Raw genomic sequence first — 15,861 nt, forward strand, 5'->3', positions numbered from 1 at the left:
GTGTTCGGTAGTGCGCTCACTCCAACCTGGATGCTTGTCCCTCGTCCGTCTCCTCGGTGTGGCACTGCTTTTCGATAGCCTGCACTTGCTCCAACCTGGCTACTCATTCCTTGTCAGTCTTCTTGGCGTAGGGCTGGTGTTCAGTAGCGCGTCCTCGCTCCAACCTGGCTGCTCATTCCTCATCTGTCTCCACGGCGCAGTGCTGGTGTTCAGTGGCGCGCTTGTTCCAACCTGGATGCTCATTCCTCGTGTATCTGCTCGGCGTCGCACTGGTTTTTGGTAGCCCACGCTCGATTCAATCTGGCTGCTCCTTCCTCATCTGTCACCTCATCACAGTGCTGGTGTTCGGCAGCGCATGCTTGCTGCAACCTGAATGCCCGTTCCTGGTCAGTCTCCTCAGGCTGGCGCTGGTGTTGAGTAGCACATAGAATGACTAAAAGTGTGCACCCGCTCCAACCTGACTGCCTGTTCCTCGTTCGTCTTCTCGGCGCAGTGCTGATGTATAGTAGCCCGCATTTTCTCCAAATGAGCAGCTCGTGCTTCCACCATCTTTGCCGTGTAGCAGGGCTGAGCGGCTTTGGTATGTTGCCACTTGCGTTCTTCTAGTTCCTCATCAGTAAGAACCTCCTTGGACAGGGGAGGGGCATGGCAGACAGCAGGGTGCAGTGGTGGTGATGATGATGGACCTCTTTTATGGCTCGTACCAACTAAGGGAGATAGGCCCAGAATCGGGCTGCAGGAGGTAACTCAAAAAAATTATTTGAAAACAAGAAACTCAAAGTAAAAGAAAAAAACAAAAGGATGAACATGTCATCATCTATGAGCTCTCACTGCTGCTTGCCTAGGTTGTCTTCCTCTTCCTCTCAAGCTCCCGCACCTACCTTTGCAAATGGCTGATTTGGGAAAAATACTGGTACAGCACGGTGAAGTCGCACTGCTGCTTTCGTTGTTGAATTTCTTGGTGGTAAGATCCTTCTTCTGGCAAGGCATGCCGCACAGCATCGCACAATCCCTTGCTTGCTTGCTTGCTCTTTATTTCATGGCACTTACCCACTACGATTGATTGGCCAAGAAGTCAATGTGCAATGCTGCTAGCAGGCAGAGCTGTCATCGAGTTCCTGCATTTTCACAGATCATTTTATGTTCTACAGTGCTACACGCATAGATGTTTTTATATTTATTCTTCATTATAAATTGGATCCTTGGCCAATTGCCCTTAGGGGGTGGGAGCCACATGTTTGACAGAAAACAATGTCCACTTGCAGCAATACCCAGTTTGCAGTAGTTCGAAACCAACCGAAACCGCAGCTAGTTTTGAACCCTGTTCCCTCAGTCCACACCCAGTGGCACATACCCAGTGCTCCAAATTGGCATCAGAGTTCCGTTGAACAGCAGCACCTACCTAGTCCCGCATCTGCAGTGGCCCATGTCGGCATGAAGGAGGTTCGATGAAGGGTGACATGTACAAATTGCCACACACTCTTTGACCCATGTCGGTGCCATGATTGGTTTTGAACTGTGCTACCTCAGCACAGCAGCACAGGACACTATTAGCCCAGTGACCCTGGTAGGCAGGAACGGTTAAAAACATACATTGACAAACATACATGGATACATAGATAGTCCCGGAAAGGGCGTGAAGTATCCTAAGAATAAATGCATTAAAAACTGAACAGCAGCACTGATAAAAACCATGGACAGAATGTTTGAACAAAGAACTGTCCCAATAGCTTCTGCTTCTATGACAGTGAAGACGATACATGTGCTTCTTCGAATTAGCAGTAGCAACAGTGCCACTCTGCCTGCAATGCGATATTTCAGCATTGTAGCCACAAGGCAGCATAGTATACAAAGTTCGTGCCCTTTTATTTGGTGGCCAAAGAGCTGTACGTGATGAAACATTACTCTTGTTTAAAGTTGTCACCTTCTCCCATACTTTTATAGTCCATGCCACTGTGGCTATGTTCCACTCACTGAGTGATGCAAGTGTCATCTGCTTCCAGTTGGTTCACATGAGTATGCTCCTGCATCTATTACTACAGCCAGTTTGTTCCAGCACATTTTTTACCATTACTATCGCTGTGGCAGCCTTGTGGGGAAAATTATGTGCAGCATTCAAGACTGTCTAGTGCCTACACCTCATCTCATCAGAGATGTCCCATACCACCAGTGCACACTAGAACACATAATTCTTTCCTAAACCACTAGCTAATGCAACATAATCCCCCCTCTGTGCCACAGAGGCATCTGTCACCATTGCATTATTCTGAGCCTTTTCCCCCCTCTCCACTGTCTCCTCATCTTCCTCCATGCTGCCCACCAAGTCTTCCCTTTTCTTGCTCAGACATGTACTTCATGCACTGATGCCCACACACACAGCAGCATTAATGGTTCAGATTCTAATCAGAAGTGCACCATCGCTCTGAAGAATATACATTTATTGCCTTTGTATCTTTATTTTTTACAAGAAAAACAAATTACAGTCAACGACTGATTTTGCAGACGCCGGATTTTTCGGACGTGTCCGATAATTCGGGCAGCTTCGTGGCACCACCATGTACCCCATAGAGTCAATGTATAAGAACGTCTGAAATTTCGGACCCAAGAACCAGGGTGTCTACCAATCGGGAAAACAGGGAATTCTCAGGGATGTTGAATAGTCTAGAAATACTCAGGGAATTTGTACTTCTATCAGGGAAAATGGTCCAATTTTATTGAAAGGGAACGAAAGTCGCGGTAATGGTGGCTTGATTAACAGAGAGGAATCGTAACGAATCGTTTTTGACGCCGTGTCGTCGGCTGGAGTTGCCAGTGCGCGGTCAACGAACGACTTTCCGGACGCCCGATAATTCGGACTGCTTCGCGGCACCACCACGTATCCCATAGAGTCAGTGTGTAAAAACGTCTGAAATTTCGTGCACAGGAACCCTTCGCAGACTGATTTTCGGTACATTTTGCCGTGACCGCAGGTCCGAAACGGCAATCAAAGCCACCACCGCCGCCATTTTGATTACCTCGCCGCCTCGAACCGGCGCTCTCGCAGGCAGTCCCTCTGGCAGCCGCAGCCAACACGGCGGCAAAGCTAGGCCTAGCAATGGCACCGACTCCATCTTTGTGGTCGTCGCGATTGGCTTCGAAGTTTGGAAAGCACGGCGCGTTGCATAATGTTGGTTCCCGAAAGTCAGCTTCGCCTCAATGCAGAAATGTTGCGCGGTGATGCTTAACATGCGTGGGAAGGGGCAATTGTCACGGGACACAGTATGTATTCAATGAGAGCAGCCTTCCGGGCAAGTTGGTAATCCTTTACTCAAGTATTATTGCGCAATAAAAAAGACACGCACGTAAGAGAAGAACACACACCAAGCGCAAGCTTTCAACTGCGGCGTTGAAAGCTTGCGCTTGGTGTGTGTTCTTACGTCCGTCATTTTTGTTGCGCAAGGATACTGGAGTATGTATTCCTTAATTATACGCGCGTGCATTCACCGTCTCCTGTCACAGTACGAGCACCGATATGCCTAATAAGTGTACTGGAGGCCTTAAGGGCAGTAAAAGACATGCATTCATTTTTTCGAACTGACCGATTTTTCAGACGTTTTCGCGGCCCCTAGGGAGTCCGAAAAATCGGATGTTGACTGAGGACGCTTCAAATGGTATGTGGGGCGAATGCGCTGTGGAAGGACGACGACAACAGAAAGGTCCTATGCATTGAGAAATTCAGAAAAAAAGGAAGCGAGCTGCCGCTTCTTTGAAGGAGCTTGAGCTCAAAAAACAAAGTGTTGGCTGGCATCAAGATGCAGGTGTCCCCCATACAACCCAAAATAAACTCTTCAAAGCAGTGAAACGCAACACCGAGGTGTTGTGCCAGGGCTGAGAGTATATCAGGACAGTTGAAGTTGGCAAATACCAGCTGTTGAGAGAGAATCTCACTTGTGACAAAGTTCAGGCCTCATACCTATGAGCTTCCTATCAGTTGACAAGAAATAGCTCATATTCTAAACGATTTGCTTCTGTATGCATCTCCTTTTTATTCGTATTTGAGAAATGGGTTTTACCTTTTCTTTCGAAAATATTTTATTCGCTGTGCATTTTACTAACCCCTCGCTTCTTTTTCTTTATGAATAAAATAAGCACTACGCCTTACTATTCAAACTGGATTAAGTCACTATTCGAACATGATTAAGTAGTTTTTTATTTTTTTAACATGCTTACTTGGGAGTGACAGCATTGGGTGACGTGGTGTCGGCCCGTCTTGTCATAATGCAAAGTTCTGTGTCACTCAGGAAATTTTGCAATGGCACTCAAGGAAAACCTGGAAAACTCAGGGAATTTGGAAATGTCAACTTGGTAGACACTCTGAGAATCCTACGCTGTCCGATTTTCCGAACTTTTTGCCATGCATAATGCCGGTTCCAGAAAGTCAGCTTCGCCTCGATACAGCAGTGCTATGCGACGACGCATACGCGAAGTATTGCGGTGAAGCATAACAAGAGTGGGAAAGAACAATTGTCACGGGACACAGTATGTAATTTATTAACTATACACACGTGCACCTGCCGTCTTCGACATGCCTAATAAGCGTACTGGCAGGCCTACAGAGCCTTTTCGGACATGCCTGTTGCTATTTCAGCTCTTGGGGGCAGTTTTGGACTGCCCGATTTTTCTGACGTTTTTGCGGCCCTTAGGGAATCCAAGAAATTGTATGTTGGCTGTACAAAGTACTACAATGCTATCGGAAGTACTATGGCAGATTGCATGGTAAATTACATGGCAGATGATGTTGTTTGGAGCCATAATTAAGCTCACCTCTGACTCCACGGGAAGTTTTCACCTTTCCCCTCTCAGCTGGGCACTTCAAGTGTCAGCTCCTTAGTGGTGCAGGAAGCATGGGGCTTTCTTTAATTACACCCACATACGCTCCGAAGTTGGCGACACTTGTTCTGAGCTGCATGATTGCTTTGAACAAACTGTTTCTTACTTTACTGTTTGATCTTTTACAACCAAAGGAATCAAGGGAGAGGGTTTTGTTGATGCCCAAGAAATGTGAATGGGCACAGACATTTTTTTATATATATATATACTAATGGTTACAGGACACCCTAGTAAAAATTCTCCAGGAAAATATTTTTTGGCATAGAAATATTAGTGAAGTTTCAGCATTTTGAAGCAGGTAAGCGCAGTGCCACGTTCACTTCCACAATGTTCAGTGCACTTCCTGAGCTAGTCTATGACAGCCAGGATGAAAATGTGCCTTTGCTCACTTCTGGGGAAAGTCCCCATGACGACACAGACCGTAACTTGCCAGTGTGATTGTTGATCAGATGCATGAATGTAAGGAGTTTGGAAGTTTAGGGCGTCATATTTTGGTACATTTTATACAGTACCAGTGGCACCCATGACGATAATGGAAGAGGGAGTAGTCTAGAGGAATTTGACATCTCACAAGTAACGACAGAAGAAGTAAAGAAAACCTTGGGAGCTATATCAAGGGGGAAGGCAGCTGGGAAGGATCAGGTAACATCAGATTTGTTGAAGGATGGTGGGCAGATTGTTGTAGAAAAACTGGCCACCCTGTATACGCAATACCTCATGACCTCGAGTGTACCAGAATCTTGGAAGAACGCCAACATAATCTTAATCCATAAGAAACGGGACGCCAAAGACTTGAAAAATTATTGACCGATCAGCTTATTGTCCATTGCCTACAAAGTATTTACTAAGGTAATTGCGAATAGAATCAGGAACACCTTAGACTTCTGTCAACCAAAGGACCAAGCAGAATTTCATAAAGGCTACTCAACAATAGACCATATTCACATTATCAATCAGGTGATAGAGAAATGTACGGAATATAACCAACCCTTATATATAGCTTTCATTGATTACGAGAAAGCATTTGATTCAGTCGCAACCTCAGCAGTCATGCAGGCATTACGGAATCAGGGTGTAGACGAGCCGTATGTAAAAATACTGAAAGATACATATAGCGGCTCCACAGCCACCGTAGTCCTCCATAAAGAAATCAACAAAATCCCAATCAAGAACGGCATCAGGCAGGGAGATACGATTTCTCCAATGCTATTCACAGCGTGTTTACAGGACGGATTGGGAAGGATTAGGGATAAGAGTTAATGGAGAATACCTTAGTAATATCCGGACGCCCGATAATTCGGACTGCTTCGCGGCACCACCACGTACCCCATAAAGTCAGTGTTTAAAACGTCTGAAATTTCGGGCGCAGGAACCCTTCGCAGACTGATTTTCCTAACATTTTGCCGTGACCGCAGGTCCAAAATGGCAATCAAAGCCACTACCGCCGCCATTTTGATTACCTCGCCGCCTCGAACCGGCGCTCTCGCAGGCAATCCCTCTGGCAGCGATCATCAGCCATTCGCTGATGATATTGTCTTGCTTAGTAACTCAGGGGACCAATTGCAATGCATGCTCTCTGACCTGGACAAGCAAAGCCAGAAGGGTGGGTCTAAAAGTTAATCTGCAGAAAACGAAAGTAATGTTTAACAGTTTTAGAAGAAAGCAGCAGTTAATAATATTTGGGGTTTTACGTGCCAAAACCACTTTCTGATTATGAGGCATGCTGTAGTGGAGGACTCTGGAAATTTTGACCACCTGGGGTTCTTTAACGTGCACCTAAATCTAAGCACACGGGTGTTTTCGCATTTCGCCCCCATCGAAATGCGGTCGCCGTGGCCGGGATTCGATCCCGCAACCTCGTGCTCAGCAGCACAACACCATAGCCACTGAGCAACCATGGCGGGTAAGCAGCAGTTTACGATAGCTAGCGAGGCACTAGAAGTGGCACGAGAATACATCTCCTTAGGGCAGGTAGTGACCGCGGATCCGGATCATGAGACTGAAATAATCAGAAAATAAGAATAGGCTGGGGTGCGTTGGGCAGGCATTCTCAGATCATGAACAACAGGTTGCCATTATCCCTCAAGAGAAAAGTGTATAACAGCTGTGTCTTACCAGTACTCACCTAGCGGGAAGAAACCTGGAGACTTAAGAAAAGGGTTCTACTTAAATTGAGGACGACGCAATGAGCTATGGAAAGAAGAATGATGGGTGTAATGTTAAGGGGGGATAAGAAGAGAGCAGATTGGGTGAGGGAACAAACGCAAGTTAATGACATCTTAGTTGAAATCAAGAAAAAGAAATGAGGGCCAGGGCAGGGCATGTAATGAGGCGGGAAGATAACCGATGGTCATTAAGGGTTATGGACTGCATTCCAAGAGAAGGGAAGCGTAGCAGGGGGCAGCAGAAAGTTAGGTGGGCAGATGAGATTAAGAAGTTTGTAGGGACGACATGGCCACAATTAGCAGATCACCAGGTTAGTTGGAGAAGTATGCGAGAGGCCTTTGCCCTGCAGTGGGTGGAGACAGGATGATGATGATCATGATGATGATGATGACGATGACAATGATTTTGGTACTCGCTGCTGAAGTGGGTAAAGGGAGGGTGTTTCACTTTATACCTGGCCTGGTTGCAGAGTGACACAGTATCAGGGATACTGAAATGAATTTAAATTTCGTGTGTATGTTGTAGATCATGTCATGTAAAGCACCATATAGCTTTGGTACTCAGCCTGCACTCCTTTCAGCATGATCTTGTGCGGTGTACAGTCTGGACCCTAGACGGTGCCTCCACTTTTTGCCGGTAAAGCTGAATTTGAAACCTTGAACCAAGCCCCTGTGGGGCATGAAGGGACACGCAAGGAAGCCTGTGCTCATACGCCCTGCAATGGAATAGTTTGGAAGCTGGCTTCGTTTGCATGAGAAAGAAGTCCACTCACAACATATTTTGTTCTAGGACATACATACAGGAGGGTGTTCCCCACGCTGTATACACACAGGAGTGACTTTCCTTAAGGAAAGAACCATGTGCCAAATACACTGCATGCAGGCATCCCTACAACCACCTCCATTTTAGGCGACAGTAGCTATCTGTGCCTAAAACCCCTTCATACGTGTCTTCGCTGACCTGGTATAAAAGCGGTGGCAGCATGTGGATGTAAGGGTTTAGATGAGCCAATCTAATGAAGCCTAGAGTCAAAAAGCATGGTGCTGTTCGGGTATAAATGGGCTTCATTCAACCTGTCTTTAGCAATAAAGATGTTTAAATTGAATCTGTAAACTTCGTGTAAGCGAATCTGGATTCATATTTCTAAAAGCAACAAAGCAGCAGCTATAAGATTGCCCTTAGTGTCCATTTAAGGGAGGATGCAACGCTAAAACCGCAATTTTCACAAAGAAGTATGCAATTTTAGATGTATGTATGTTGTTTTGGATTGCTTAAATGATATTGCGCGACATAAAAACGACACGGACGTGAAAGAAGACGACACACCAAGCGCAACTGCCCGGAATGCTGCTCTCATTATGTTTTGGATTCCTCAGCTAAAAAAGAAGCCTCTCACAAAGTTTATTTGCTACCTGCACTGTAGAAAAGAAGATAAACTTTTTTTTTCTTTTGACACTGGCATGCACTTTCCATCAAAAGCATTTATCAACGCTGTTGTCAAAATGCGCCACAGAGCAATAGAAAAACTAGATGCACATTAAGTGTTCTCATTTGAACGATAGTTGTTCACACTTTTAGCCATAATAGAGACCTATCAAGGCTGCATCATAATTCAAGAAAGTGCCAGAACAAAAGAAAAATTTATGCCTATGGTGAGCCAAGGTTTAATATAGTATGTAGTTTTATCAGCTGTATAAACTTGTAAACATTCACTTACTAACTAAATTAACAAGCATGGTGTCACGCGCACACAGACAAACATGAACGCATCTCACTCGATGACTGCAAACACTCGCTGTCGAAACGCTGGTATGAGGTAGCACGGCAGCAGCAGCGTGCAAATTGACCTCTGTGCTGCCTCTTGCTTCAATGCCAACGAAGCATCAAAAACACAGTGTACACAAAACTACCAGCCCTCGGCGTGAATAGACTCTGTTCCTATCACAGATCACTTTCAAGATGGGGTCGCACTCAGCCACGCCATAACCCCACCCCCCCTGATGCCTTGTGCGTGATGGCTGACTGCGCTTTCTTACCGCCTTTCTCCCTTGTGTGTGTGAGATCGAGCCTCCATCCTCAGCTCACCCTCGCACACTTTGAGTTGCGCACACAACTTGTGGCATACGGCCACGATGATTTCACACTTCGACTTTATACAGAACATCACGGCAATGGCGGAAATGCACCTGGAGTGTCTGTATGATTGCTATCGCAATAAAGGCTAGTGTGTCTGTACTACAGGCAGAGTGACATAAGGCGCACTCGGTCCTACAACGTGACCCGCGTGACTGCCGTGCCACCGCCAAAGCACAGCAGTATCATGTTCTGTATCAAGTCCTACTGTTAAGATCCTATCGCACCCAGTGCACTGTATGCTTTAGGTGCAAGTGAAAGCATGCGAGGGTGAGCTGAGAAGGATGGGGGCTTGATGAGTGCCTTTTACTTGCGCGAGAAAGGAGGTGTGGGGGCCACGTTTGCGCATGTCACCTTTTATAGAGTGGCCGTGGCTGCACATGGCTGAATGCATACGCAGCCCGCATGTCTGCATTCAGAGGAAATCTACCGTGTGTGCAAAGATTGGGCAAGCTGAGATGGTGTACAATCGTATGCTGTCTTCTCAGTCGTTTACTGCTGGAGGTTGCGTAATCTCGAGTTTCGGAGACGTGTTGAAGCAAGAGGCATACGAAGCATTCACTCCTCACTGCTGGTGCAACACTACCAGGGACAGAGTGGATGTGACAGCGTGGCTGGCTTCGCTTCATACTGTTGATGGGAAGATGTCGTCAACATGGCAGGAAATCATATCTTTCGTCGCTGACTCTCAAATTCAACAAAATTCTTATTTTTTTTTCACATTCAAATTTGCTTTATCTAATTGCCTGATAATTTGTAAAATTTTGCAGCGCCTTCCATGCAAGAAAAATTTATCGGAGATTGTACTTGTTTGCTTAAAGAACCTAATTTCAATATACCAAAGCAAATTGTCAATCTTGCTGACTTCATTATATTGGGGGTTTAATCATATTTCCCTCAGCTTGGCTCCTTCTTTGATTACATTCTGAACACAATGTACTTGCTTCTGATCAGTTACCTTACATTCTGAACAAGGGTTTCAACATACACTGTCTCGAAGGAGGTCTTAGTTACCTCATTTAGAGTTGGCTGAAAATGATACCCAGTGAATGCATGGCACAAGGGCAATGCAACAAGTAACATTCAACTTGTCAAGCTTTCGGTAATGCTAAGTGCCCGGCAAAGCTTTGAGCTGAACTAACAAACGCTATCAAAAGTAAGTGCTCGTCTGCTCAGCAGATATAGCAGAAGACAAAACTGAAGCAGAACCTCTAATTACTCCACGGTGCTGTAAAGGAATGCATACATGAGGCTTTGATGTTACTGAATTTATTATAAGGTGTAAAAAAAAAAAGGTTTCGTAATAGACTTACTGCAGATTTACCAGCAAAGGCTGTGTTGGCATAGTCTGGGAAAAGCTGGGGTAGCAGGGGTCTTCCTCTCGCTGTTGTCTTGTACATTTCATTTCGGCCATCGGTAGCATTCACTCTCTAGAACATGTCATTCTTTTGTTTTCTTTATTATTATTATTTTTTTACATTTTCTCATCATTTCGTACTGCGGGCTTTTGATGTCAGCTGCATTGAATTTCCATATTACTGTATAATATAGCCAACATTTCTGTTGCAGTTTCATTAGCCTTGATTTTCACGTGTGCAGAAGCTTTGAGCATGCAAGCGTCAGAATTCTATATGCGTTATGTGCCACACTCTCAAATAGCTTTATGTGCGCAAGATTTAAGATTTAGGTTGTGGCACAATTTGTAGGAAATGCAAAGTACAAGCAACCATTCATAATTTATGGTCTCTAAGATCTGGCAGCAATGCCTGGCTTTCCACTTGCCACAAAATCTTGCTGGAGGCCATGTACAGGGAAAAGTGTTTTGCCACTAAAAATCGTATAAAAAAGATTTTGCGCTTACCACACTGCTCTGTTCTTGCTCAAATTTCTTAGTAAGATCACATTTTATAGTTTGGATGGTTCAACGTAGCATTTGGTAATGTTAGTTGCCTGGTTTTAAAGAAAATATGCCAAGTTGCCTTCATCTACGTCTCAGATGCACCATCAAGCAATTTATGGACGCGAATCTCGAAGGCCATGTTTTGTGGTATTGCAGGCAACTGAAGTGGCATAGCCGCCATGTTTTAAGCATTACTTACTATAAGGGGTGCTAGCGATGGGGAATTCAAAGTTTCTAGACAATGAACAGTGCCAAGTGCTATGTTTATTGTAGCCCCAAAGTGCTCTGTTTCATTATTGCTGCATTTCACTTCCCCTTCATTTTGGTGAGTGCTTCAGTTGGTCTTTCGTATGTATACACCCAGGCATTTATATTGCTTGATTATGGGTACAACTTGCTATTAGTATAAAAGTGTGCTGGTCTGGACAAGGGTAACAAAAATCAAACAGCATTCGATAGCCTTATAGATGCAAGTTGGGGATTTGAGAGGATAGGTGGAAGACCAGACTGATACTTTAACAAAAATGAATCCACAACTAAGCGCAAATTATGAATTGATGCCACGTCATTACTCATCTCATCATTTTTCTTCAAAAACCGCAGCTTTTACCCAGAATTTCAAGAGATGTCTCTAATGTCAAACATTGCAGACCTCTTTGGCAACCAGGGAGCAACCTCTTTTAAGTCCGCCTTTGGAAGCACAATGGGCAGTGGCACCTTCTCTGGAAGTGGCAGTTTTAGCATGGGCGGTGGCAGTGTGGCACAGTCTGGCTTTGGAGCCTTCCAGCAACAGCAGCAGCAACAACAGCAGCAGCAGCAACAGCAGACACCCCCCAAGCCAGGTACGTGAGTGTGCTTGCATGCCAGTGGTAAGGGCACCGTGTAAGAAGTAGCTTAAGTGACTGAGTGGCGTGGGCTGGGCGCTAAGCGGAGGGAAGGCTTGGAGTTCTCCTTTCTCGACATGTCAAGAGAGGGCGCTGGAAACTAGTGCCCACTTCGCACGCGCGCCGAGATGACTGACTGGTTTGCCACTGTGCCGTCGCCACGCGTTAGTTGTGCACCGTGTTTTGTCACCGCTTTTTCCACTTGCCTCTCAGGTACGTCTCAACCTTCGAACGGTTTCATGAGCCTGCATAATGGGAAAGTGTTTCGTACCGTTTGCAACAGTGGTTACAAGTCTTGCAAACAAAAGTACTAGCTTTTCAAGCTACCAAACGAAGAAGCAAGACTTGAAGCATGGAGACGGGCTATACCTCGTAAAGACCGCTTACTCCAAAGGACGGATCAAGTTTGTGAAAAAAATTTCGCTTCTCATTTTATCCTGAAGACATGGTCTGGGGAAATTGACGGTCATATCCTGATGTCTGGAACAAGAAGAGTGGGCCTTTCAAAAGACGCTGTGCTGTCAATTTTTGAAGGTGCACCAACCTATCTCTCTAGAAAAATTGAAAGCCCTTGAAAGCAAGTGAGACGGCCAGCACTTCCCGTGGCTGCTTCTGTGAGTAACCTGAGCAGTTACAACAGCAGCGTGCCGACGTCAGCGAGCAGCATAGATGTTTCTGCAGCAGACACCATGGAATCGTCTGCCGACAATAGCAGTTGGGTCGCAAAGTCCAGTGAGAATGACTCATCTCATTCATTGTTCGAACAGCTTTTCACTCAGTACAGTATCTTGCATTAGCCTGCTACAGCCCCTTCATGGGCAGCGAATCTCATCGACGTAGCAGGAGTGAGGGACATGTTTATTGATGCTGCAGTGGCGCATAGGACAAGTGACGGATCGTTGGTACTGTTAAACAGGAAGGCGCTCCATATCAAAAGTGACATGACAGTCCAAGTCTACATCTTAGACAAGTTGATAGACTCTACTGCAGTGGGGTAAGTCCCTTCACCACGTCAAGCCTAAATGTTGAATGAATCCATGCTGAAAATTATAGATAGCACAGATGTGTGCAGGGGAGGGCCAAGTTTAAAGGGCTTTCTTGATGTATCCCCGGAATGTGCTGTTGTGGGCTCTCGAAAGACCTGGAGACACAACAAATGCCTCTTGGTAACGCCTCAAGGTGCAATCTGTCGTCTGTGTTCTGGCCTTGCTGACACTAACTTATGGAGGAGGCAATGAGCCGTACACAAGATTTTGATTGGTTTGGGTTGTTCGGAGGTGAGAAATGAGCATTAAAGGCCATTTTCACTTTGGCCAACCTTCAACCAGACATGGCTACCAGATTCTGAGAAAGGTTCGACAAATAACAGTTGGATTCGTCGTCCATGCAGTTGACAAGATTTCAGAAGCTACTGGTATGACTTAGCGCTCATGTGAGTGGTATTTGAGTATGGAATTCAGCATGAGACTCATTGCCAGGATGTCGTTGCCAGAGAACAACAAAAAAATAAACTTTTGCTTGATTATGTGCCAGGATATGAGAAATCATGTCGAAAGTGACCCAGACCTTCTTTCGAAGATCATCAGGGGGGATGTAAGCTGAGGCTATACGCCTAGTGCACCGCCTAAAGAGGCGCCACTGATAGCCACCTAGCGGGCGCTTCCAACGTTATACACGGGAGCAGTAGCAGACGACAACCCTTTGCAGCAAGGATGGCTGAAGTTCGCGGCTGCGATTTCTCCTTTGTTCGGGAGCCAGACTGCTTCTTCTGCGGTGACAGCTGTAGGGAAGACGCTGACCTCTGTGGGAGCGGATATGAACATGATGTTGTTACTGGTGTTTGGGACAACCCAGTCCACATACGTGCCAGGTGCGTCCCGCAGACAAGCGCCATGAACCCCATTTACGTGAAGTGGAGCTCATGTTAACTAGCTGATAAATTTTGTTTAGTAATGCGATGTCTCGATCATTTTTTTTTTTTTTTTTCAAATTCTACCCTTGCTGTAATGCTGCTTCTGTACCTCAGTAATAAGCACCCGTCGTTAGTGCAGACTTATATCAAACAAATCCGCACGGTGCGATGTCTGCAAATGTCGTGATTTTTCTTCCAATGAATACATGTGACGTCGCCGAATAAGTGCGGTCAAATTCGCCTTAAGAAGAGTAATTGCGAATTTATTGATGGAAACGCGTACACTAGTCAACTAAGTCACCAAACACATGGGTTAATAAAAGCACGTGTTAGCGTTGTGCCACCGATGCAATTCTGCTGCATACGCCGGTGAACTGCCGTTCCCGTTGCAGTTTTTGCTATTTTAAATTCCCCAAGGGAGCTGCTTAGAAAAGTACAAAGCTAAAGTCTGACTAACTTTTCAGTACTTAAGACACTGTGGGATTTATACCCTTTACCAACGACACAGGGTGAAAACCTTGCAGCTCAAAAGAATCAACAAGATTTATGCATGAAGCAACTAGCAACAGTTAAACATGTGCGAAGCCACGCACAAGATAGATGTAAAAACATGAAGTGCGCGACAGCTGGTGCAAGGATTTACGGGGCCACATAAAACCAACAAGTTCCATTTTTGCAAACTTCAGTAGCTTTAACATACAACACAATGCACTCATGCAGTCGTGCTGCCTAGCTAGCGTAACGCGGTAAAGCAGCGGAAAACAATATAAGCGGCAAACGGCATTCCGAACTTGAGCAAAATGCCTTTAAACCGCATGCTGCACTGCAGACGAACTGCGTCGCTTTTGCGTCTAACTATGATCGAGTGGAAAAATACACCGACACGAAAAAGGAAAGGATTAGAACAAGAAATTTCCCAACGAAGCGACGATCCATTGCTACCGTTGCTCCCGCTGATAAGGCTTTGCGGGGAATGATTAGAACCGTATCGCCGGCACGTTTTCGCCGGTATTTGAGCCCCCCACCGTGCAACAATTCTTCTCAGACATTTCTTGAAGCTTTGGCCACCCCACACATGCGAAGGGTGTTGCCTATTTTGCTCTGAAAACGTGAATAAGACAGGGAAGCACTGTCAACGACACAACAAACTACGGCGCGTGGCTGGCTCCTCTCCCGTGTGTTCTGCGCTAGGCCACCACCAGTGGCGCGTCCATTGGTGCACACTACTTGTATAGGTGTGACTCCGAAACCAAATAAGTTTCGGGCCATATGAAGGCATCTTCAACAAGACCAAAAAAATTCTAAAGTGCACTCATGCAAAGACTATATGATCATTATCTCTTTTCTTCTCACCCCCCCCCCCTTTGAGTAGCATTTGTGTAATTATGCAGCAACGATTTGCTCCTTCTGGACAGACTGCCAATCACCAATTTTAGTTGGAATTATTAAGGCAGTTAAGAAGGAATGTGCTACAAAAAAGCGCAAAATTGAGCAATGTGGTTGACTGGTTTCTTCATTTTGACAGTGCCGCAGCTCCAACTGCTTTGACTATGACATGGTAATTAGCGTCTCAGGGATAAGCCGCTATTCCCCACACACCGTGTTCATCAGTCTCAGCTCAGCGCGATTTTTTTAATTATTAATATTTTTAAGGAAGAGATTCAATAAAGACAGGAGATTTATCACTGTGGACGAGGTGAAGGCAACTTCACAAGGGCCACCCAACAGCATTAGAGGGGTCCTGAAACACTTTTTTAACTAATCGTAGAATGAGAAATGAGACATCGTCTCACAAATCTCATGATGTAAAAATTTTCCTAATCTTAGCAACTATCAGTGGAGGCATCGCATCGATACCTGGCTTTCTGTTTTTGTCTCCGCTAGCGCACTGGAAGCTACACAGCAAAGAAGCTAAGCGGGCAAAGCCCTGCCCAAAAGTTGGGTGTCACGCCGGTAAAAGGGCTTGTCGCAGCACCTTGTGGCGACCGCAGTAGACT

At 45.5% G+C, this 15,861-nt stretch overlaps 1 protein-coding gene across 7 annotated transcripts in view; it reads left to right on the forward strand.

Moving 5' to 3' along the window:
- The window catches only part of LOC142579570 (uncharacterized), a 303,963-nt gene that overhangs the window by 252,126 nt on the left and 35,976 nt on the right, over positions 1 to 15,861 (forward strand). For all 7 annotated transcript variants that reach the window (XM_075689924.1, XM_075689954.1, XM_075689963.1 and 4 more), the window contains one exon: positions 11,719 to 11,910. In XM_075689924.1, the coding sequence (XP_075546039.1) occupies positions 11,719 to 11,910 (192 nt within the window). The remainder of the gene's footprint in view (positions 1 to 11,718; positions 11,911 to 15,861) is intronic.

Source organism: Dermacentor variabilis, chromosome 1, assembly GCF_050947875.1.
Source record: "Dermacentor variabilis isolate Ectoservices chromosome 1, ASM5094787v1, whole genome shotgun sequence".
In the NCBI taxonomy this organism is placed as follows: Eukaryota; Metazoa; Arthropoda; class Arachnida; order Ixodida; family Ixodidae; genus Dermacentor; species Dermacentor variabilis.